A 24,295-nucleotide genomic window follows, 5' to 3' on the forward strand; every position below is an offset into this window, starting at 1 on the left:
CCGCAGGGCGATCAAGAGCCGGGGTGCCTCAGCCCGGGGTGCCTCGAGCCCGGGCGTCCCTCTATGTCCCTCGCCCCTCGCCGGGTCCGCCGCGGGCCGACGGCGCCGCCCCCGCCGCGTCAGCGCCGCGCGGTGCCGGTGCGCAGGCGCGGCCGCGCGCCCGAGGGACGGAGCCGCTGCCGGTTTCCTGCCCGTGAGGGAAGCAAAGGGCAGGGAGGGGCGACAGAGGCACTTACTGATACACGCTCGGGCTTTCAGGTTAATTTATTTTCAGTACCTGTTCTTTGGTACAGGTAACCGCTGGAACATACAAGTATTTTCTGGATGGAAAGTCCCGACTATTTAAAACAGCTTTACAGCACGCAAAAAGCCTCGCTAACAGAATCCTCTACTGTGTCAGTGCAAGTGCTACCAGCAAAGATTCCTGCGATACCTGCGTTCATCAGTATCTTCACTTTGTTGTAACTCATCTTCCTCAGCTGTAATTCGGTGTATTTGAAGAGACTTCAAGGTGTGCTGAACTGATTAAAACATTCAGTGCTCGCCAAAAGAAAGCAAGCTAAACATTCTTCCAGGTCTGATGCTATTAAAAGCCCATTTCTAAAGACGCGCCCGTGTTACAGCTCAAGCAGCTTACTCATTCAGTAAAAAGCACCATTCTCTAAGATCTATATTATATTACAGTCACCATCTTGCAAATGACTACTGAAGTTAAATGCTAGCACTAAAAAAACTTAAAAAAATACAAATCTCTTACTGTCAATCTTTAAGGATTTGTACAGAACATGTAAATAAGAAATCACTTTACTTATGTTAAAGTCATTCTGCAGTTCATTCAGCGCAACCAGGTAGTATTCAGTTGTGTTTGGTTCTTTATGCTTGTGTCCATTTTCAAAACTTCCCGAATGGCCATGGTAGCGTAAGTAGATGGGGGAAGGGAGAACTCCATCTTTAGTGCCCTGAATTTACCATCTATCATAAGGTGTAAGAGAAGACACAAAGCAAGAAAAAGTTGTTAAGGGTTTATGCAATGCTTATTCTGGAAGCCGTCTAAACCGGACCCAACCAATCCCCCAACCCTTAAAGCAGAACAACCACCATCCTCACATTCCTATTTACAATCCACACTGAAATTTCATAAAACAACATCTTTGCAACATAAGAGTTTTCTTTGTTTTAAAAGCAAACATTCGTTCTTTCAAAACTGAATTCTAGCCTCTCTTCACTTTTCTGGAAAGCAGTGTAAAAACATTTTGTGACCAGAGTTAAGTATTTGAGTAATCTCTTGTGTTCAGGACAAATAATACAAGCTCAACTGTACAGACAATTTGTGGCTTAATTCCACCTTTGCAAGTTGCAGACATTCACTGCTCAGCATTTCCTTGATTTTACAGATACCTATAAGAAAATGTAACAGTCAACACAAACTGCTGGAAGAATGGCTTGCACCCTTGGGAAATAAGGGCCCTTATTTAGACACCTGGCTTTGGAGATTGTTAATGCCACTGCTTAACAGTCTAGTTAAATGAAAGCTCTTCCTTAAAAGAGCTTTCAATACGCAGCAGTTGAAAGCAACAGCCAGATTTGTTTTGAAAACTAGAAAAAATCAACTCACCTGTAGGGAGAACTGGTAATGGTTTTCCTTCCAGTTTATCCAAATCCGTAGTAAATAATGGGATTTTGGGATCATCATATGCAACAACCTCCCTTTATAATATACATAATGTTTATTATCATTATTAATTATTTAGGATAACATGTGATATTTTATATAAATGTATATTTATTATAATAATACTATTTATTATTATTCCAATTTGCAAGTTAAAACTGAAACGGAGTTGGCATTTATGGCACAATAACTAGTAAAGCTTTATGTAGAAGATGCCTCTGTCTGATGAAGACTATAAAAAAAACAAATTAGTGAGAAGTTTCTTTGCATAACTCATCTGTTTTTCCTCGTGGGCTGTCAGGATTTACAAGAAGGTAAGAATGGTGTCAACACTATGAGAACTTAAGAGAAGCAAAGCCTTTAAATACAGTCATCTACACCTAGAAAGTGCTTAAACATATTCTGCCATTCATTTAACAGAAATTCCATATGCATGGAATTTTTCCATATGTCCCTATTCCATATGTAACAACGAGGCTCAAAAAATAACTGGGAAGTAGATAAGCTTTATCTTAATTAGCAGTGATGTTTCAAGTGTATAAACATTTGTATTGTTGATCTTCCTCCTAAACCCTCTATATTTTTTCTGTGCATCTGTGATCAAGTCTTTCTACACATTTGTACCTGTTTAAAAGGTATTTATTCAGTTGCCATGTGACAACTAGGTTGTATCTCTAACAACAGCGATTTAGTAAGTTTAAGTGATTGATAGGTAATTGGAGACCAACTTTCTCATCGCAAGATTACAAAAACCACTCTGTTTGGAATATTATCTATCATCATTTCAACATAAATAGTTATCTATGAAGTGTTCAAGCCCTTGGCAAGGAGAGTGAACAACTAGACAGACATCTTGATATCTATCACAGAACCAGAGGACCAAGGAAGAAATAAGAGTATAGTTCAACTTCAACTGCGTTAAAAAGGGAAATGAGGGAAATGCAGAGACTCCTCCCTAGCTATGCTTCCTTTACACAGACGTCCCAAGGAACAGTCTCATGGTTTTCTGTACTTAGTCACTATCTCACATAAACTCTATGCTGTCAATTCAAGTGTAATTTCCTTTACCCTCCTACTCACCAACTGACATTCTGAGGTCGAATGATAATCTTTCTGTATGCTCCAGAAAGTGAGTAATCTCTGATCTTATGCCTCATGTTGTTGATATCAAGATTGTCAGCTACGAGCATTTCCTTGTAGGCCTCGCCAACTGCAAGAGAGGAAAGTATTTAATAGGACAGAGCATAGTGTGGCCAATTGAAACAGCCTGTTTTCATGGGTCATTCCTTCCCTGGAGTTTAGTAGTTTTCAGCATATATGGGACAAATGTTACACAGAAGTTTAAAATTACTGCAAATCTTATTATCTACAATGTTTGCTTCTACACCCTGATTAGTAGAGGCAATAACCAAGAAAACATCTTATCAAATTAAACTTTCAGCTGAAAACAAAACTTACAAAATATTTTATTGACACTTTATTGCCATCTCATGCATGCTTTACAATTACCTAGACTTCAACGAGACTAATCTCAGGTATATGGGAAAAAAAGAAAAAAAGAAAAAGCAAAGGGCCAGACTACCTGCTACTCTCCCTTTGAAAAAGCAGCAGAGTGCACTGAGTTGACAATTTGACAACCAAACACAAGAGCGGTTCAACCCGATATTGAGGAAAACATTGGGAGACTGGTTTGGCTAAACAGGGAACTAATGACTAACCTATAAGGATACACACAGTAGCTGAAAGCTAGATCCAGCTACAAAGAAGGAATAGACCAACGTTGTCCAGGCACATTGGGATGGTGTTAGTACAGCCAAAGCTCAGCTAGAGTTGAATTCAGCAACACACATCAAGAACAACATGAGTTAAGCTGCGACACAAGGAATGAAAGAAGACAACAAGGAAAATGTTGTCCTGCAATTAACAGGGGCAGCTGGTCTAGTGACAGACCTAAGGCTGATGGTCTCGGTGGTCCTTTTGCCTCAGCCTTGATCAGCAAGGTCTCCCAGGCCTCTCTTCCTAGAGGCAAGGTTCAAGAAAGAGAGGGACTACTGGTAGTGGGAGAAGATGCAGGCTGAGAGAGCTGGCTCATGTCATGGTAACCCTTTCCTCTATTATCTGTGAAAGATCATGAAGACCTGGGGAGGTCCCAGACAACTGCAGAAAACCAAGTGTTGCACTCAGTTTCAGAAAGAGCAGGGAGGATGATCTAGGAAATTACAGACCAGTCAGACTCACTCTGGTCCCTGGGGAAAAATAATGGAGCTAATTCCCTCTGGGCACACAATGAGTGTGGTTTTAACAAAGGGAGAAAAAGGAAGAAAGAAACAAAAAACCCCCAAAACACTGAACTTACTGCCTTCTATGATGAAATTACTACACCTGTGAATGAGGGGAGAGCAGTGACTGTTGCCTTTAGCAAGGCTGTCAACATATTCCCACAGCATCCTTGTATCCAAGGTTAGAATGTTACAGTGGGTGGGCTGCTGTGCGGGTAAGAACTGTCTGGCTCATCATATCAAAAGATAGTCACTATAGGTTTAAGCTCTACCTAGAAGCAGAATTCTTCAAGGAACTGGAATATGTCCTGTTAAACACTGTTATCAGCATACATGGAGAAAAGCTGGAATTCACCCCAACAAGTCTGTGGACAAAGCCAAGCTGGGATGGCATTAGATACACGCAAGGACCCGACTGCCCTTCAGAGGGACCTAGGTGTGCTAGAGGAATGGGCCAGGAGGAACCTCATGAAATTCAGTAAGGACAAAGTCCTGTATCTGAGTCTGATTAACTCCTTGCAGTGCTATAGGCTAGGGAGCAACTCTGCTGACAGTCATCAGGGATTCCCAGTGGGAAGGAGACTAAACAGAGCAACCTGGCAGCAACAAAAGGCTGACAGTAATGTATCAGAGATCTGAAATAGTATATTGTTTTAATGGTCACCAAGGCTGTATATATCTCATCTTCCTTTAAAGAACAATCTTAAAGCACACTTACAATTTCCGAGTAAATATATCAGTTAACAGTCAGACTTACTTTTATGCTTTGGATAAATAACATCAAATCCAGGCAATGGCATCACTACATCGTGGATAGTGTAGTTATCAACATCTCCTTCTTCAATATGAACAGCTGTGGCTACAGGCAGGACAGAAAAACGATGAGTTACCAGTATGGATGTCTGTGACAGTTAACATTAGCTAAATTTAAAACAAACGTTTTGATTGAAATAAACGTTCTATGCGAGGGATAACTACCATCTTTTATCTCCACTTAATAGACATTTCCAAGAAAAGAAGTAACAGCCTTCAAGGCTGTCACAGTTACTGGCACAATCACAGCCTGGCTTCCAGTGACTTAAAGCTGAATGAAGTAAGTAAGGACTGCTAGAGGAACAGACCCCTTACAGGCATCAGGCATACATAAAGGAGAAATACTGTGGGAAATGCCAGAGCAAATCCAAGTGAAGAAAGTTTTAACTGAGTGGAGCTTCTGCTTTACAAAGATACTAATGCAATCAAAAGCTTTTATGGTTAAAACATTCATAACATCCTTTCATACTTCTTCATATCCTAACTAGGTTTGAGGTCATTCTTGAGAATAATCAGTCCTCTGTCATCTCTCTTCCCTGTCCAGTTATTTGGAAAAACGAGCAAACCAAGAGCTCATGGAAGTGCAATACCTAACTTCCAATTCCTTGTAAAATTTGATTAAAAAAGGCCAACAAATTCATATATCACTGGGCCAAAATGGGAGAGAGAGAAATTATGTAAGCTGTATCAGACAAACATGTGCTATGTGCCTTGTTTTCGCAGGAATTTGAACTACACAGCATCACCAGCTTTGTCTGATTTTACCTCCTTTAAGTATGAGATCTCCTGGTACAGCTCTGAGCCCATATTCTTCTATTCTCTTGCTCACCATATTATTCCACACATAACTCTGGTAGCTATGAATATACATTAAACGATTATTTCTTGGTATCTAGAAGCAAAGAAAAAAAATGTGAAACACTAGAAAGATGTATTTTTAAGTTTTTTCTCATGATCATAACCAAATAGGTATATATTTGAAATGTTACCTTATCCAGCAACAAGACTAACACAATTTCTTGGTATACAGATTTGATTTTTGTTCATTATTTGGGAAAAGTGTATGTGAAGAAATAATGCTTTTATACGCTTGAAATCTGTACAAAAAAGAATTGTGCTTAAATTTAGAAAAAAAAAACACACTTTTTTTTATTATTCAACAGCTGATCAAACACATGGGGCTATTATAAAACACTGAATTCATACTCAGCCTCCTGAAATCTTAAGTGAACATTACAGCTGTGAAAGCCCAGTGTTATTCTAATTATCTTCTTCATAAACAAGAAATTATTCCTTGTCTCCTACAATGGGCCCAGTAGTTTGCTGGTGATGGGGTATTTTCTCCAAAGACTTGATCTTGATTACAGCACTTGAAAGTGACAAGTGAATCCATCACCTCTAGACTAGGCTGAGTCATTAGCCCAGAATCAGTTTTGATTTATACTCTTAAAGCAACAGAAAAACACTGAAACTGAACTTTTGCACAGTTCTCAGATCCCTACTATATATTTACTAAGTATAAGGTTACTAAGTATAACTGTATTGCTTCCAACATACCAGGAAGATTGTTGTATATGTTGGAAAGCTTATTATGCATACATTAATTACAGATGTCATCAGTTACCATGCAGCAGTACTGCAACCAAAAAGGCAGGATTTTAAACTTAACTTGGCATTCATCAAGCATCTATGAGTCTATTTCAAATTCATCATGATACCATCAAAAGAATGTTTATCGAAGTAAACACCCCCCAGTGCTTTTACACTCACTATGCCAAATGCAGAGATTATGTTCTTCATTCCATACTTTAAGAGTCCACGTAGAAGCTGCCCTTCCACGCACCTTTTTACAGGTAGTTTCTTGAGGGCAGCTGCTGGATCTTTAGTCTTTGCCCATTCCTCTCTGCATTTTACTAAGTATCCCTTTTCAGCTAGAATGAGAATGTAAAATAAAAATATTTTAACTACACACCAAAAAAGCATCCATCTCACCTTTTGTTAAAACAGTTGAAAAATTAAAGTTTCAGTCACAGTAATTACAGAAATGAACAGAATCATAGAACACTTGAGGCTGGAAGGCTTCACATGGAGTCTGAGCAGACTGTAAGCATTCAGGTCCCTTTTCACCCCCACTGCAAAAAAACTGCACAGCAAGGAAAGATAAGCAGAAAGGCAAAGTCTGAAGATTGCTTCTCCATTGCTAAACTGCCTCAAGTTTAGCAGGTGCAAAGCTGTCCTCACAAATGTCTTTTCAAATTAAGGATCAAAATCTAAAATCGTTTTTCCTGAATATACAATTCTTGGAGGAGAAGAGGCAGAAACACTTGATGTATCATTTTTCAGTCCTTACCTCCTGGTCGTGGTTTTAATATCAAATCCATTACTTCATTCCAATTGTTCTGCAGAATAGCTCTAAGATTCAAACAGGAAAGTGTATTAAGATCTAACTAAATATATTTTAAGGGGATTTACCAACTTATCAAAAAAATAAGTATTTGTGTTTAGACTTATGCAATATTAAAAGTAGTGCTCTTATGCAAGATAACTGCTAAAGCATGCTCAGAAACCAGATCTTTCTTGAATCTAAAATTAAAACTGGTATGTGCAATATGCCAGAAAAACGTTCCCAAAAATACATTAAGTTACACAGGGATAGGGATAAGAATAAAATTTAAAAAAAAAAAAACAGAAAAGGAGGGGAATGAAAGCAACACATACCTGCCAATTTGATAAGTAGGAACAGCTGTGGTTCCAAATCTTTGCATTCCATAGTAATTAATAAATCCAATTTCCCTGAGAGAGTGCATTGCTTGCTCTATCTGGTCATCAGTTCCTGTTATGTTTCTAGTATTAAAAAAAAAAGTTAAAGACAGATTATTAAGAGCTTATGCTATTTTGTGATGCTCATAATATTAAAGCTTAACATCAATATTATATAGCATATATCAAATTCAACAGACTCCTGCCAATAAGATTTCTGTTTTGTAACCCAAGTTGCACTGATATCTCTTACCTATTTAAAGAAAAGAAATTCTAACAGAACTGTCTTAAAACATACTAACATACTACCTGAGAACAACAGTGAAATGGTTCCCTTGTAATTCTCCTAATTTCAGTGGATGGTTCTTGTAACTGAAATTTCCTAATTTGAAGTTCATCAAACATTTATTCAAATGAGCAAGTCTTTGTGCAGTGATTCTGAAAAGAAACAGAAAACAGTGACCAACATATGCTTAGAAAAGCAGATAAATACAGAAATGCTAGCATTACAAAACAAAAAGCAGCGAGCCCCATTCCCCAATTTTCTACTGCTGCCTTTTAAAAATATTTTAATGAAACAGCTGAAAGAAAACATCAGGTAGTTCTTAAGGCTACTCATACAAGAGAAAATAGCACTGTCTTTTCACATCTATGTTACAACACGAACTCCAAAAAAAGTATGTTGCAATATCAACGCATAGTGTACCCCACAAGCTGAACTTGCTTTATCTGATTAACTGCTCCATGAATGCTGTTAGCACAGTATCAGCTCCAGTTACCTAAGTCATCAACACAGAGTTAAGTAAAATTAGGCACTGTGTACACTTGATGCAGATGAAGGAACATGGAATCCAATCTGTCACTGATATCCGTTGTTTTTGTTGCTAGTATTTTTGGAAGCATATCCTGTTCTTTGCATTACTGAGCTGCTCTTGGACCCTTCTGCTAAAATTTATACCGGGATAGAGGAGTTTATGAACTAGCATGGTCAGCATACTAAGCTCAGAGGGGGCTGATTAGCTGGCAGTATCTCCTGTCCTGTTCGGGAGAGTTGGGTGCTGTGGCACTACTGAACAGACACCACACATCAATACACTCCCCCCAGTCCATGCTTGCTCCACACTGGAGCTCTTGGGCACAATATTTAAAGTGATCATGTTAAAAAGTAAACAGAACAGCACCTGAGATGGCTACACCACAGGTTTGGTTATCTGTCATCACTTTGCAAGCCTGCCTTGCAGCAACAAGAATCAGGGGCTTCTCACGATTCACAGATCAGCATCTCCTTTTACGTGTGCAAATATATGCATGTCCAAAACAACAGGAGGAAATATATCAACAATTAAGTAGTGGGTTCCCTCCTTTTAATAAGGATTTCATCAAACTTCTGGCTCTCAAACCACGGAATTCCTCACTTGAGTGTGGTTTTCAAAAAGTTGTAAATAGTAGTGCAGGCAGAATATTCCAACTTGCTAAACTGATATTGTAATATATGACTGGGAGACATCTGTCATTCTCAGTTATGGGTGTAATGCTTATTTAAAGTGTCCAGAAACCATATAATTATCTTGGAATATGACAACATAAATTTTATTTTCTCTTAGTAGGTGACTTAAGGGAATAGGTTTAGATAGGAAAAATTCCTCCTAATTTTTTGCCCTTCTGGCTACTCACAGATGAGCAAAGGCAGTGGTTTAGCCTTCTCTGGAGCTGTTCAGAGAGTTCAGTGAGAAAGAAAATAGGATTCCAGCTGGAGAAAGGGGGAAACAAAAGTCAGGAAAGAAATGGGACATAATTTTCACCATGTCATTCTGCTTTTCTGCTGTTGCATGGGATCCATGCAGCATGAGAGCACATAGGCAATGTGTCCACTGCTTCAGCAAATGCACATATCCAGCCTATGACTCAGAAAATACTGATGATCACCATGGAACAAAAAAGAATTATGGCATCTTCATTAATACCTATGCTTTACAAGATCAGGACCCAAATCTGCCATTTGTTCACTGAGTCCTTAAGGTATTTAGCAAGATATTCAAGCTGTCACAGCAGCAGTGCACATACTCCAGGGTATACTTTTACTTACCTGAGAACAGCGATCTCTTGAACAGTTATAGCCCTTTTATCTTTAGTTCCCATGTAGGAAAATATGTTTGGCTTCACTCTTAAAAGCAACAGTAACAAATATTATGTATATTAAAACAGCAACAGATCAAACATAATTTTTAGCATAATTACCTAGAATTATTAATCTTCTATAGTAAAAATATACCTACATTCCCCAGAACTAGGCTACAATTTGACAGATGTGTGACATTTTCTAGTCTCATCTACGAGTACATAAAACAAAGGGAAACTTCTGTTTTAATTATATGTAGACAAATTCACTTTTACCACAACAGTGCTTTCAAAATATGAGCTTTGAAGTACTTCTTCATATACATACACTTAATGTACAAATGCACAGCCACCACTAAGTTCACTAAAAAAAAATTCATGTCCACTTCTTCCCTAAACTTCTAACACCACCTCTGTTTGAATACTATGCCTGCACATTATGTGAGAGTATGAGAAGTTAATTTAAAATTTGATCCATTTATTTCCTTGAGAGGAAAATTTCTTTTTCACTTTGGACTTTATAGCCTGTGTTATACAAGGAGTATTTTCAGTTATTCCAGCTATGGGCACCAGGGGGTAGCAGGATTGCCATTACACATAGTTTTCTACCTAACTATGCTCCTGCCATTCTGTTCTCAAATACAAATACTAAGTGGCATAACGGTTATAATCTAGATTACAAACATTTTTTTGGGGGCAGGAAGAGGCCAAAGGAAAAGGAGAAGTGGAGAAGTTTCCCTACCAGTAGATCACTGAACTGACCCAATTTTAAAATTGCCCTTCCTCTGCAATTCACTGTGTTCATGTCACGCCTTGGCCAATCTTTTTGTTTCTGCACTTGATGGGGTGAAAGGAACTAAGCCTGTGTTGCCATGGAGAAATTAATACACAGAACAACAGTTTATCAAGTGTAACTGCTTAGGAACTGATCAGCATATTATCACAACAATAACTAACAGGTTCATAACATACTTGCATATATTCACAAACTGGAAAAAAACTGGTTTTTAATTCAGGTTACACATATTGAGGTTTTGAGCTGCCAAGCCTCTCTCAGATCAGCCAACGTCAATTGTGGGCTTTTTCCACTGAAGTAGCCGAGTAGTCTCTTAAAATTCTTAGGCTCACTTTGTTCCATTCTCACCTCCCTACAAAACCTTTCAGTTTCAAATTTGACATTCTAAAATAACTTTTTATTTTAAACACTGTCTACAAATTAGGCAATAGCAATCACTTGTGTTGCTCTTACATAATTCTGAAGCATAACATTTACAGTAACATCAAACATACAGGGCTGCCAGACTGGCATAAACATCAGCCTTACCTTAAAAATTTGGATAGGACATTAATGGCATCCATAGTGTCTTTGTTCTCCTTGTACAGTACAAAATGGCAGTAGCTTCCCCTAGATTTTGGCCATGAGTGTTTTCTTGGATCTTTAAAAGCAAAAAGGTTAGTGTCATTTTTTTAAAAAAATTAATTAATATATTTGCCATTGCAGCTGCATTTAAAACAAATATGCAAGAGTCAATTTCTGCTAATTTCCATCTGCTTTAAAAAAAATGAAAAGAGTTAATTACTGACAGCAAAAGCTGTAAAGCACAATGAAAAATACCTCCCCTTCCAGTGGGCTGTAAACTTCTCTTTAATCAGCTCTGTCACCTAGAAAATCCTGAATGAAATAGCAACACTTCCCTTGTCATGGAATTATCTAAAAATATATCCTAGTCATTTAACTGCCATATCACCTGATTAAATTTCTTAAAAACATTATCATTACACTGATTTTCAGCAGTAGCAGCCACTCCACATTTCATCTAGTGCCTTCTATAATCAATAGTTGAGGACCATTGGAAGCCTGTTTGTAGGAAGACTACAATTATTATTTATAGTATGGTCATATTCTTTATTTCTGTAGGATTTTTTCTATGTGTCATGCAAAAGCATGAATTGTATCTCTACAAAAGCCTAAAAAAGTACACTCAAAAGATTACTGTAAGGTGATTTTTTTTTTTTAATCCTATGGGAGAGAGAGATCTGGCACAAGAGAGACACTAACAAGGTTGATACTGTGCCGTGCCTAGAGAAGGCTGGAGGGTGAGATAACTTCAGCTCCCACAGACTAACAACTGATGTACAGTTCTGTGCAATTATTTGGCACTTTCCAGAGAAGAAAACTGTCGATGATTTGTCAAGCTTCTGTTGCACAATAAAGCCTCCAGAGATAAAACTTTCCTTTTATAATAACCCACCGTTAATGGCATTATTGGGAAGGGGGACTGATTCTACACAGGTTTAGCAACCAGTTTTGAGGTGCTTTATCAATTCTTTGCTTTATAAGAACAAACTAAGAATCTGTTTTGTTTTAAATAAGAAGTCCCTTATCTCTTGGCAACCACAAAGCAGACTTTCCTGGTTTTGTACAAAAAGGTTACAAGCATCTTTCAAAACAGCAAAAGCTAACTGAAAAAGCAAGCCCTATTTCAATATATAAACACCAATGCAGGAACACTTCTTGAGAAATTTTGCTCTTTTTGTTCACATTAGTTTGATAAAGGCCAGATACCCCCCCGACAGTAAATACGTTTAATTCTTCCTTATCTTTTTTTTTATTTGAGAAGCTGGCATCCATACACACACTTCTGCAAAAATAATTTTGGATGCTACAGTGTAAAATGCTATTTGTAGAGTTTTCGATCAGTTAGAATTCCTCCACCACTTGCCTTGCACCATCAGTTTCTAAGCAAAACCCTCTTCCCACAGAGTTTCCCAGGTCCTAAACGGAGCAGTACGGTCCAAAGCCTGTTAAGAGACCTCACACCTCTGCTGGTCTCCCATTCTGAGCCACCACTGCTCTTAAGCACTATCAATGAAACCTGCAGTCAGCTGGAAGAGCATCCTCCTCCTCCACGAAGCTCTTGGCTATTAGAAGGGAAGAGGGGAAAGACTGAGCTCAATTCACAAGGAAAGCCTTCTCCAGCTGGAATCGTTCTTTAAATTGAACTAATTCATCATCACACGGTCATTTCAACACACTTAAAAAAGTGAGCCCTAATCTGGTCTAGACTATAGAGGTTCTATAGATACTATGCATATCAATGGGCTCCTCATGCTTCGGCATCATAGCCATGTGCCTATCCAACAGAGGGTACAGCTACAGTCCTGATATTTAACCATTCCTCACCCAATACTTCAAAGTATTCAACTGGGTAGATGGACCAACAGGACAGTTTGCAGTCCTTATTGCTGTGTTTCAGTCATGTTACATTTTTGACAGTAAATCTATATTTCCAAGCCCTTTTTCCAAACCTTTTGCTGAAACTTGAGGGCTGGAAGCTCATTTTTAATATCAGGATGTATGATATATACTTTTAAAGTTGTATAAAGACAGATAGCAGTGTCTGAAATATAGGCTGAAGGGCAAAGGCCTGGCTTACTGAAATCTATGGAAAATTTACCACAGTTGTCAAACAGTACTGTCAAAATTGGTAATTCACATCCCTTATTACTGGTAGACTTTCTCTGCACCAAACGACTACTGCCTATACTGCACTACAAAAAAGAGGTAGAACAAGCCCAATGCTTGGCTGTTTCAGGGAATTTTAAGCATTATTTTTGTGTAGGGATTTTTAAGGAATTGTTACCAGTTTGGCCAGTCCTGTTGCTATTTAGGAGGTCATAATGGTTGGCATTTCATTTCTGTTAGCATGAAATGTCAACATCTCTTACCTGTTGCAGTTCTGACCTCTGTCCCAATGCAGAGCATAAAGAGCACAAAAGAGTAGCATTTAATTTTTAGACTGTCAAAGTGTTTTTAGAGGTGAACATGCAGGTTTATGGTTATGGGATTATTTATGCTTCAGGGAGCATCCAATAGTTAGGTGGTGGATGACAGCAATTTAGACAGTTATGCAATGGAATCGTGCAGAGGGAAACAGTGAACATATGGAAAGCTTCAATCAGAGATGCAACAAACTTAATTTGTGGACAATGATGAAACAACAGTTTACTGACAACTTAGTAAGACAGTATTTTAAGTATTTTGGGTGTAAACTTACTATGGACACCAAGCAGCTTCTGATTTTACATTTTAGGAAGCATGTTTGGGAACCTTTCACATTATCAACAAAAGTAATCAGATATTTCAGCTAATATTCGAAAATTCTACACTTCTGAATTATTTCTTGCCTGGGGAGCCCACTCAGGACTAAGACATATTTGTGGCTATGTAAACACAAAAGATAAATATAATCCTGGCTAAAAAGAACCTGCACTCTTCAATCTTACATCCATAAACATTTACACACACTCACTGAAACTGCACACATCTCCACCAACATGCACAGGTGTCTGAAGCATCCACAGCTCAGGAATCCAGGTTTAGATAGATGATGCTTCTCTGCATCACAAGATGGTGCTCCAGATAGTGTTTTAATCCTAGAGACACACCACTACATTCTTTTCAGCATATTTCAAATACTTGAATTCTTTCATACAGTATCTCTTAAATCAGACCGGTCAGCTTAACACCAACCACTTGACTGTAACAATGGTTAAAGAATAGAAGCAGCAGAAGGAAATGGTGGAGGTAAAACTGTTACAAATCAACAGAGAACAAAACTGGCTTAGGAGAATTTTGTGCTGGTAAGTATCCATACTCCATGCATAAAGCATGCAAACATACACATTTTCTAGACACAGTTAAGTAAGAGACAAACACATTATAAATGGACCCATAAAAGTACAACATTCCTGTAGTTGCACAGAACAAGCCTTAAAAAAATAACTAAATTGAATATGGATATGATTTTGTTTCCAATTTTAAACTTTTCTAGCTCCTTATCCTTTCTCCTTCATCTTTAAAATCCAAGGATTAGATTTACATACTGTCATTTGTAGTAGGCTGAAATGACACAGGAAAGCAACCAATTTAAACCAAACTTTATCTACATGCAGAATGGTGCACATTTAACAAAAGGTATTAATCTTCTAAACTTACAACAGCAACAAATTAGTAGTAACATTAAAAAAATGTAGAACACATTAGTTTATCCCCAGTAACCAAAGCAGTATTTGCAAGATTAAGGTGGATAGTACTTAATTTTGAAAATCCTTCATTATTTTGACTATTCCAAAAGAGTAAATGTGATTTATAATTAATAAAGACATATTTCTGCAAATATAATTAGCCTTGGAAACAGAAACAGTCTTAGAGATCATGGTAAATATACTACGTTTATATAAAACTATAACTTTGGGAAAACAAATAGGTGTTTGTCTCTATTCAAGTCATTGAGAATTTTGTCATGAATTTTCAAGACAGTCAAGATTACACCGACTATCAGTGTAATGTACACATTCCAACTACAACCTCATACTCCCACTGCAAACTTAAACAGCCAGGTAAGTTCATGAAACCTAAGTTCAAAAAATACTGAAAATAAAGCTCGTTTTGCCTATTCCTATTGAAATAGCAGGAGATGTTCTCACTTCTGACATGGTTGTACTGGATTAATTATTTGGAAAGAAAAACAAGTAGAAATTTAAATTTGAAACGTTTCTTGTGTTCCTAGTCATTTTAGATGCACAGCATCGGTTGCAACAAGGAAAAAGCAAAGCCAGACTACATATGAAGTATGCTCCACTTGAAGTACTTACTAACAATTCTTATTTTCAGGATAATTTTAGTATTTACTTTACCCAACTGCTGTGATACTGAAACTCACTTGCCAGGGCTTTTTTCCCAGCAGCATGATAAGCAATAATGTATTTCTTTCCATCTCTATCTTCTGTTTTAGTCTCCAGTCCTGGAAACAAGGACTTCACAGCCTGGTGGATGACTGTTCTTTTTTCTTTGGTATCTTCAATTACCTGTGTTAACACACATAGATGCAGAAACCAAATAAATTAATACAGAAGGGGAAGGATTCTCTTGGAGTTAAATTTTGCATGCTTAAAGAAAACCTACCAAATAACAATAAATACTGAATAGGTATACTTTTAAAAGTCTGGCCTACTTAAAATTAGTTTGAAAAATAATAAATAACTCTGTTGCAAACTTCAGTCTCAACACTCACAGAAGAAAACTCTCAAGATTTATTCCTGTCTTCTGCACTTAATAAAATTCCCTCTTCTAAAGAAAACTCCAGCAAAACAAATTTTTTCTATATGCTTTAAAGGAAAAAAAAATAGCTAGATAAGATTATTTGGTGTGAATGCTTATTTGAAACTACCAGATCTAATCCTACTCATCTTTGTGTCCCAAATTTAGCTCAACAGTTATTCTTCAAGTACATGGAATATTTGGATGTTTAAAAATACTAAGGTTTTAATTTCATTTTGTACCTTCTTATCTTTCTTGTTACAGAAGACCATATTTATCTTCTTTTCTATTAAATCACTAAACACTGACCTTGAAAACAGTGTTTCATCAGCATGGATGTTTTATTTAAACCTTGTTACTCTATAAAACAATACTAGACAGAAAACCAAAATATTGCAAGCAGGAATTAAAACCTGCATTTAAGTTCTGTGTTCAATACCACCAAAATCAAAATGACAACTCAAATGCATGAATTTGAGTAAATCTGTGAGACTTTACAGAATTAAACTCTTAAACTGGAAACAGTTTGGTATTGCCTCCTGCATCCTGTTCAAACTGCTCTTACAGATTACATGCACTAGAAAGCACGTACCTTCCACTCATTCCCTCTCATACTCCCTCTGCCCTCACCCCCAAAGTTCATATAATTTATTAATTTTACCTCTATGGCAACACTAGTTTCCTTATTCTTAAAAAGCTGGAGCTCCTCTAAACGCTGCTTGTCTTCATCTGACAAAACTGTAAATGTTTCTTCTGATGGGTCCTAATGCATATTCGGGAGGAAAAAAAAAAAACATCCAGTAACCCTCATGGAACAACTTTCTGTATTTTAATGTTCTTGCTCAAGGAGCTTTAAGAAGCATAACCATTACCAAATCTTTTACCTCAAGATTTACCTCATCATCCACTGGAACAGAAAAGTCATCTAAATGGCTCACACGTCCATCTTTGCCTATTTCATGGACAACAAAGTCTGAGTATCTGATAGGAAGAAACATGCATTACATTTTAATAAAAATAAAAATCCCACATCACAAGAAGTCCTTTCCCAAGAAGCAGTTTGTTAGCAGAATTCACTGAAGAATTCTGAATTCACATAAGTCAGTTCACATAAAAGAAACCTAAACCATGGGAAAGCTGTACCTATTCCCACCCCCCAGACAGATACCATGAGAACACACATCTAAACACAGCAGACTTCTCTGCACATCACCAAACACCTGCTGTAGTTATTGTGAGTCATTTTCTCACTAGCTTGCAGAGATCAGTAATGCATATCCTCAATCCCAGTCATTACTGACAATTAAGACTCTACTGCACTGCCACAGTGTGAACATGAATGCATTAACTCCATTGCTTCAAGTAACCTGCAGGATAAAGTGCCACTTTTTAGCTACTCTAAGGAAGGCAGGACAAATTCAGCTTTGTTCATATAGTCAGTTATAGAGATCATTCAAATAAAGTTAGTCTGCATTCTCTATGACAGCAACATTTCTGATCGAGTCATTTATGTTCTGTAATAAAAATGTGGTTTTTAAGTAGCATTTGCTTGCAATGGAAAAAAGAAAAACAATTCTTATTCTATGAATGTTGAAAGATGAATGAAACTTCACCATGGGAATGTTTCTACTGTACCTTCCCCAAACCCCTGTTTGCCATCCCTCTGTGCAGCTGTACATTGTACTGGTAGAATTCTTTCCTGAGGAGCATTATGTGTCCTCTCTCTTACTCTCTGTAGCTGTCTAGACATACTAGTGACTAGTACCATAAAAATGCCAGGACTGATTTAATAATAGGTGTTATAAACTAGGATCAAAAAATAACCACAAGCCCACGAATTTTCTACCATCCAGCTACCTTTGGCCAATCAAAATTGGCAGATTTCCCAGAAGATTCAGCATAGACTGTGTTCCCTAGTGAAGGATTATGCTAGCTGCTTAATGCTCCACACATAAAGATTAAATATGTACATAATATGTACATATCATTTTATTATGTAAAATGACCTATATATTAAGCCAGTATTTAAAAATGGGGACTTTTCAGTGTGTAAACAAAGCATCCTTAAATGCTTTGCTAAGGCCAGGAAACAATGATTCCCACTTCAGTGAGTTTTTGTATTTGCATTCTGTTTTATTCAAAGATGTTCTTTAATTTAAAAAACTTAGAAGCTTCATAAAGAAAAAGCTACTAAAACCCAAATATTTCACTAAATACATAATGTATATATATAACAACTTCTGCACCCTGAATTACAGAATTCCCTTTTATGTTTTGCAAATGACATTAGAACTGATCAGATAATAATTTAAAGCCTAATGGACCATTTGGTAAAAAATTTGTTTAAAGACATTAGCACAAAACAGTCAGGCCAAAGCAAAGAAGAACCAAAGAGGGATGGTTTCGATGCTGTTCTCCAGTGCCTCTAGTATCAGCAGTGAGGAGTGGTACAAAAGGTGGGTGTACTGCATAAGGTTTTATGTATGCTGTACTCTTCGTGCTGCTGCCAGAGCACAAGGCAAACAGCAAAGGTCAGTGTAATCATGTATTTCTACTTATGAACAGCTTCCTTCTTCAGAACTCCATTTGACAGGAAAATAAAAAAAAACAACCCACAATCTAGAAAAGTCCCAAATTAAACCTTTCTTTCAGTTGCAGCACTAGATAAAAAGTAATGAACCTCCCTAGTGGCCACACACAATCCATTTGCATCCTGCGAATCAGAAAAGGAAAATGGAGAACTACAACTGCATTACACAAGGAATTAACACATATAATAAGACAAAGAGTTACCTCTCTTTTAAGATTCCAGAAAACCCTTTATGAGAGCTAACAAATTTAGTTATGCCAACATCGCTTTCTGTCAGTCCATGCTTCATCATGTCTGCAAAGCTCTCTGGATCTCCATCTTCATCACTATCCTCTAGTTCTTCTTCTTCCTGCTCCTCACTTTCCTCATTGGGAATTATTTCATTTTTCATGTCCTCAGGTGGTTCTGTTACAGTCTCAATACTCTGCCCAGAGTCATTCCCTGTCTTAGATTTCTCCAAGATCTTCTGTCTTTTGATTTCATCTGCATTAGCCACATCATCCTCAGAGCGAGGATGTTTCAAGGACACACTATTCATTTCTACAGTTTCCATGTTTAAGGCACAGTGTAGGATAGAAAGCCCTGAGGAGGAAGAAGAATGGTTTATTTCTTGTCTGCTTAAGAGCAGTATCAATACACAGCCTCTTCACTCCAAGGACTCTGCCCCCTGCAATGGTTCAGAAAAACTACATAACTTTCTGCATTTTTAAGTTAAACATCAAGTAAATATTCCAAACAGGTAGAAGCAATATGTACTTGGGAGGAGAAAAGGGAGATATTACAGGGACTTAATACCCACCCAAAGCACCATGCATGCTGGGCTACAGCACAGCAGGATTCAGTACTGCACTGACCATTTACCACCATCGTCACTCTTGCCAGCCCTTACCATAGCTGCATCCAGTCCTGTGCACACACAGGCTCTGCTGTCAACAGCAGTATAGTGCCCAAGAAACATTTTGTTACCAAGCCTTCTGTTAAACATGACTATTCTCAATTATTCCGTTTTCTATCAAGATTCCATCTTCCAAGGACTGAGTGACGATGGCTCGATTCCCCCAACTATGAAATATCATTGCTTCCTTTTCTATGTTCTTCCAACACACACAATACCACAGGGAACTCAAGGTGGCAGCAATTCAGCCCAAAAGATAAGAGGGATGAGATACCAAAATCATTAAATGAGTGGGACAAACAAAACAACAAGGAAGTGAAATGATCTCTAAGAAGAACATGACTACTCACGCTGGTGGAACAAAGTTCTGACTCTTCCCTGGCAACTTGAGCTGCCACCTTTGTATCAGCAAAACTAGCACCTTCAGATCTGAAAAACAGAGAAAAAGAACAAAAAAAACTGAGAAACTTTTAGTCAAAAAAAAAAAAAGCCTACAAAAACGTGTGGAATGTGATCATGACAGAAACCAGCTGTCCCTGACCCAGGTTGCACAGCTACTCAGATGGACTCGTAACAACAAATACAATGGTAAGTGTTACCAGCCTAGTGACACAACACATTATTGCTTTTTAGCAAGCTAGAGGAGAACTTTGGTTTTATTTCTATGTTTATGAAAGGAAGTTGGAGTTCCAACTAATTAGGCAAGGACAGGACCCTTTTTCCAGCATCGCCCAACTGGCACACCAGCTGTACCGGGGACAAAGTGCAGGATTTGGTAGCAGGGGAGGAGGCCATCAACTGCCCTGTGCTGATGTGCCAGTTCCACCTGGAGCAATAAACCCACCACTTGCCATCCTCCAACTCATCAGATGAACACATGGTGCCTCTGCTCCAGCTTATTTAAGAAAGGGAGGATCTGCCAGTGGCAGAAATGCAAAAGAAAGCACAGGAGGAGGCGCACAACAGTGCTAAAAAAGGCACAGGGAAGGGGACAACCACTGGGGTTGGAGATGCACTCTTGGAAGAAGGCTCTACACACCAGAGCCAGGACATGCCTGACGGGACTGTGGCCTGTGGAAGTACTCAAACTGTGATAGGGACACACCTGTGAGGAGGCCCTCATGGGAAGAAATGGGAAAGGAATGAGCAGTAGAAAGAAACCTCCATGTACCAACCCCAACCTCCGGCACTACCACTGCCTTGTGCAAGGTTCAGAGCTTAACCTGAGGGGTTAAGGAGTGAAGGAGAGGAAAGGAGTTATCCTCAGGTGTTTGTTTAAGTGGTGGTTTTCTTTGTATCTCACTAGCCAATAGGTGATTAAAAGTTTATGTTAACAAGTAATAAATTAAATTAAATTTCCATGTCAAGTCAGTTTTGCCCACAACAACCAAGTTTCTAAATTAATAGGATTCAGCTGTTACTGAGAAATTAATCTAGGCACAAAGCAGTATTTCAGAGCTACATATATCATCCTGTATTATTTGTCCAGCCACTAGATAGCATATTCTATTTAAGTGGTATGTTTTTAAAGGAAGACTCATTACTAACTCGATAATCAGCATGTGCTGGGTTGGTAACTAATTGTTACCAGTAAGCTGTTAGCCACTGCTGACTTCATGGCCTGGACTTTCCATTGTAGAGATCACAAACTTAGGGTAAGGAGGGAGGAGTAACTGTTTCAGAAACACTTGAAATGTTTTGCTCAAATAAAGAACTGAAAATGGATGCTACACAAATAAACGAAAAAAGGGAAAGAGGGAGAAACTTATAAAAATAAGTGTATGTATTGCCTAACAAGTGACAAGACACACAGAGAAGAAAGCAGAACAATTAGCAAATCAGTGTACCTTCAAGCTGAAAGCACCAATTTTACTGTATCCACAAATAAAAACAAAAGTGCATAGAACCCTTCTTTAAAAGGAACAAAAAATAAAATCATAGCCGAGAGAAGCAGTTCACCATCATTACCAGATTCTTCTCCTGTGTACTGAGATCTACAGAGCCCGGGTTATAAAGCACTGAAGAGTAAAAGGCTTCTAGATGGCTTCTGAATGTCTTCACATGGCGAACAAAACAGTGAAATCATTCGGCACAGTCAAATCGTCTGAGACACCTGCCAAAAGCGGTAACAAGAGAAATCTCATGTTCCTAAAATAAAACTGTATTATCTAGTTATTGAATTGTACAAACTGTTAGATGAATTCAATGTTGGGCACAAATACTCCACATAACTGTCACACGCAGACTATTCTCACAGCAGAGCAATGACTCACATACTACCAAGTACTATCCTGTGCCAAACGGCAGCCATCATCTGGGATAATTTCTGCAGGATAATTATTTGAAGGAGCAAGTTGAAGTGAGCGGGGCACACACTGCCTCGCTTGTGCAGATCGCTGCTGAGAGGCGCCTATTATTTTCTGACAGCTGCTCAACTGCCTCGGTCCTTTTCCCAACAAACAGGTGTTTCCATAAAAGCCAGAATCTGCATAAACAACAACTCCGCAGCAATTTCAATGTTTTAGCAGAGACTGAATTTACTACTACAAATAAGAGACTCGATTCTCCTCCCCAGTCGGGAATAGTGTGGTACCTGCCCGGCAGGCACGTTGGGCGGGGGACACACACTAAATAACAGAGCCGGAGCACGCCAGCGCTGGGCACGGAGCTGGCTCCTCATGAGATGAGGCACGTGGGATTAAAAGGCGACCGGAGAGAGGGCGCGATGATGCAGCAGCAACAGCGCCCGAAGGCCAACCCTCGGGGCGGGGGCAGCGGGCAGGGAGCGGGCCAGGAGGGCTGCCGGGAGCCCCGCGGGCCGGGCCGGGCCGCAGCAGCGCTCGGGGCGGGCCGCGCGGAAGAGCCGCTGCCAGCGCCGGGGCTGCCGGGGCGCGGGGGCCGGAGCAAGCCGCAGCCGCGGGGTCCCCGGCAACGGCGCGGCGCCCCGCCAGGGAAAGCCCGGCGCGACCGGGGGCGAAGTTGCCCCGAGGCGGAGCCCCCCCGGCCGGGGGCCGGGAGCGGGCAGGCGGCCCCGCCGCAGAGGCCCCGCGCGCCGCCGGCTGCCGGGGCAGAGCGCGGCTCCGCCGCCGCCAGGCAGGAGCCGCGGGGGGGGAGCCACTACCCGCCCGCCGGCTTCGGGAGGACGGGCCGGGCGTCAGGACGGCGGGGAGGGAGGGAGGGAGGGAGGGGAGGAAGGAGAGAGGGAGGCGAGGCGGCGGGGACGAGCCCGCCGCAGCTCCGCGTGTGCGGAGGCGGCCCCGGCGTGTGCCCGCCGCCGCCCCACGGCGGTCGCGGAGCCCCGGCGAAGGAGGTGGTACCTGCCCAGGGGCTGCTCGTGTCCGCGTCTCCATGCTCGGCTTCCTGCGGAGCGTCTGGGGGAAGCAGATGGGAATTTACAGGAGAACTGCAACTCTGCAGAAAAAAAAGTTTAATTTCCAAAATGCGGCTGTAGCCAAACCAAGGAGTCGTGTAAGCGAGATGGTGGCTTTCCTGAGCTCCCCTGGCATCCGAAACACGCTGCGCTGATTGAGCATTAGTCCCACGACGAGGGCATGTTCGAGTACCATTTCAAAACCTACACGGTAGCTATGCAAATCACACTACCATTTTAAAGCTAAATAAAACCAGGCCAGATCTGTGCTATGAGTCTTTTCTGACATAGTCAGAATGTCATCTTCTACCCTCCTTTCTATTTTAAGCAGTGGTGCAAAGAATGTATTTTCATTGACTTCAGCACGTAGATTTGTCCTTATTTTTAAGACCCTTTGTGTCATCTTCTGATCCGAGCCTGCCTCAGACTTCCTCTTTGCCGGGCTATTAACACCAGTATTTAGTGTCTCATGCTTCTCATTCTTTAGTTGTATTGTATTCACACTCTTTTTACGTGATGAGGCTTACAACTGTCCACCCTTCACACTTGGAATTTAAATAACCCACTAGATACCAGTGAGGGTATCAGGAATGGGTTTAGTGCACTCCTGTGAACAGGTCAACAGTGGACTGGAAACAGCAATGGATTTTACTGATAACAAGGCAGATTATGGCACTTCTGAAGACTGTGGCATCACTAAGGAAGCCAGAGCTGGAACTACTATGCCCAACTCCCAGGCTGTCTGGGTGGCAGGGGCAGCACAGAAAGAGCTACGTGTCATTTGAAGATTGCTGTCGTTTGGCCAGTTGCTATGGCTCTGGTATGTTGAAAAGTAATTCCTTCACTTCTTCCAGGCAGACATCTCACTCAAAATGTCTGGCTGGGGGAAACCTTCAGCAAGACTTGTACCATGCATCAGTCCAACTTGCTTTGTCGTGTAACTTTTTGCTTCTATCTTGTGTGGGAGAATGTCCCTAAAATACTTATTTTTCCTCCTCCAAATTCCTACATTCAGTACCTCCCTGTCTACAAAACCCTTGTCAGTAATTAAGTAGCTTGTATGTTACAGCTGTGCTTGGTATGATAATTACCCTTCTGTTAGTTCTCCCTGTTGACTGTGTTCATCTATCATCCATTTCCGTCAGCTCAGATAGAATTTGGAGTGGTATGAAGTACCTCATACACTGAAGAACCAGCATTTTGAAGGACCTGCAGATGCTACTACAAGGTAAATAGCTAATATAATCATTCCTCTGCATTACCTGAATTTTCTAATATGTTCAGCAAAGTTTATTACTCCTTTCTCAATACCAGTAAGCATTCTCTGACATATTAAAGAACTGTTTGTCTACATCTGAGAATCTACAGACAAAATCCTTGAGACCATCCTTCCTATGGTTCAGGGGCTGGAAGGAGGGAATCTCTAGTTCAGTTTCTGAGACAAAACTGAGCCATTCTGGCAAGTAGAGACCATCAGTACTTAAAATATGGTTTGCTCAGTCACCTTCTGTTACAGTCTATCTGTACATGGTTTCCAAGTGTGAGCTGGCAAAGGGCATCACCACTTTCTCTTTCCATTAGTCAAGTGCTCCTTTTACGTACAGAACTATAGTCTAAAATGTAATAAGAAAATAATGATATGACTGCAATTGTAGCTTGATTTTTTTCCTTATGATTGGTTTAACAATTAAAAAA

At 39.7% G+C, this 24,295-nt stretch overlaps 1 protein-coding gene across 4 annotated transcripts; it reads right to left on the minus strand.

Moving 5' to 3' along the window:
- Window positions 1-248: 248 nt before the first annotated feature.
- PUS7 (pseudouridine synthase 7) lies at window positions 249-21,338 on the minus strand. 4 transcript variants are annotated; one of them, XM_029958103.1, is made up of 18 exons: window positions 21,199-21,338; window positions 19,581-19,659; window positions 18,539-18,917; window positions 16,642-16,726; window positions 16,407-16,508; window positions 15,369-15,513; window positions 13,372-13,389; window positions 10,967-11,078; window positions 9,611-9,688; window positions 7,834-7,962; window positions 7,483-7,608; window positions 7,115-7,176; window positions 6,535-6,695; window positions 5,530-5,656; window positions 4,709-4,810; window positions 2,753-2,882; window positions 1,616-1,707; window positions 249-972 (listed from the first exon to the last, which is right to left on the minus strand). In XM_029958103.1, the coding sequence occupies exons 3-18, from the start codon at window positions 18,886-18,888 to the stop codon at window positions 836-838; spliced, it is 1,956 nt and encodes a 651-aa protein (XP_029813963.1). In that variant the 5' UTR covers window positions 18,889-18,917; window positions 19,581-19,659; window positions 21,199-21,338; the 3' UTR covers window positions 249-835. The 4 variants fall into 4 exon arrangements, with proteins under 4 accessions (XP_029813963.1, XP_029813962.1, XP_029813965.1 ...); XM_029958102.1 differs by having other exon boundaries at window positions 16,630-16,726; XM_029958105.1 differs by lacking the exon at window positions 13,372-13,389.
- Between the last annotated feature and the right edge of the window lie 2,957 nt (window positions 21,339-24,295).

Source organism: Manacus vitellinus, unplaced genomic scaffold, assembly GCF_001715985.3.
Source record: "Manacus vitellinus isolate BGI_N305 unplaced genomic scaffold, ASM171598v3 scaffold_13_pilon, whole genome shotgun sequence".
NCBI lineage: Eukaryota > Metazoa > Chordata > Aves > Passeriformes > Pipridae > Manacus > Manacus vitellinus.

Coding starts and splice junctions, on each gene's coding strand:
- PUS7 (XM_029958102.1), bottom strand. CDS start 18,888: ATGGAAACTGTAGAAATGAATAGTGTGTCCTTGAAACATCCTCGCTCT. Junction 6,696..7,114: donor ATTAAAACCACGACCAGGAG/GTAAGGACTGAA, acceptor TTCTCATTCTAG/CTGAAAAGGGATACTTAGTA. Junction 4,811..5,529: donor AGATCTCATACTTAAAGGAG/GTAAAATCAGAC, acceptor TCCTGCCTGTAG/CCACAGCTGTTCATATTGAA.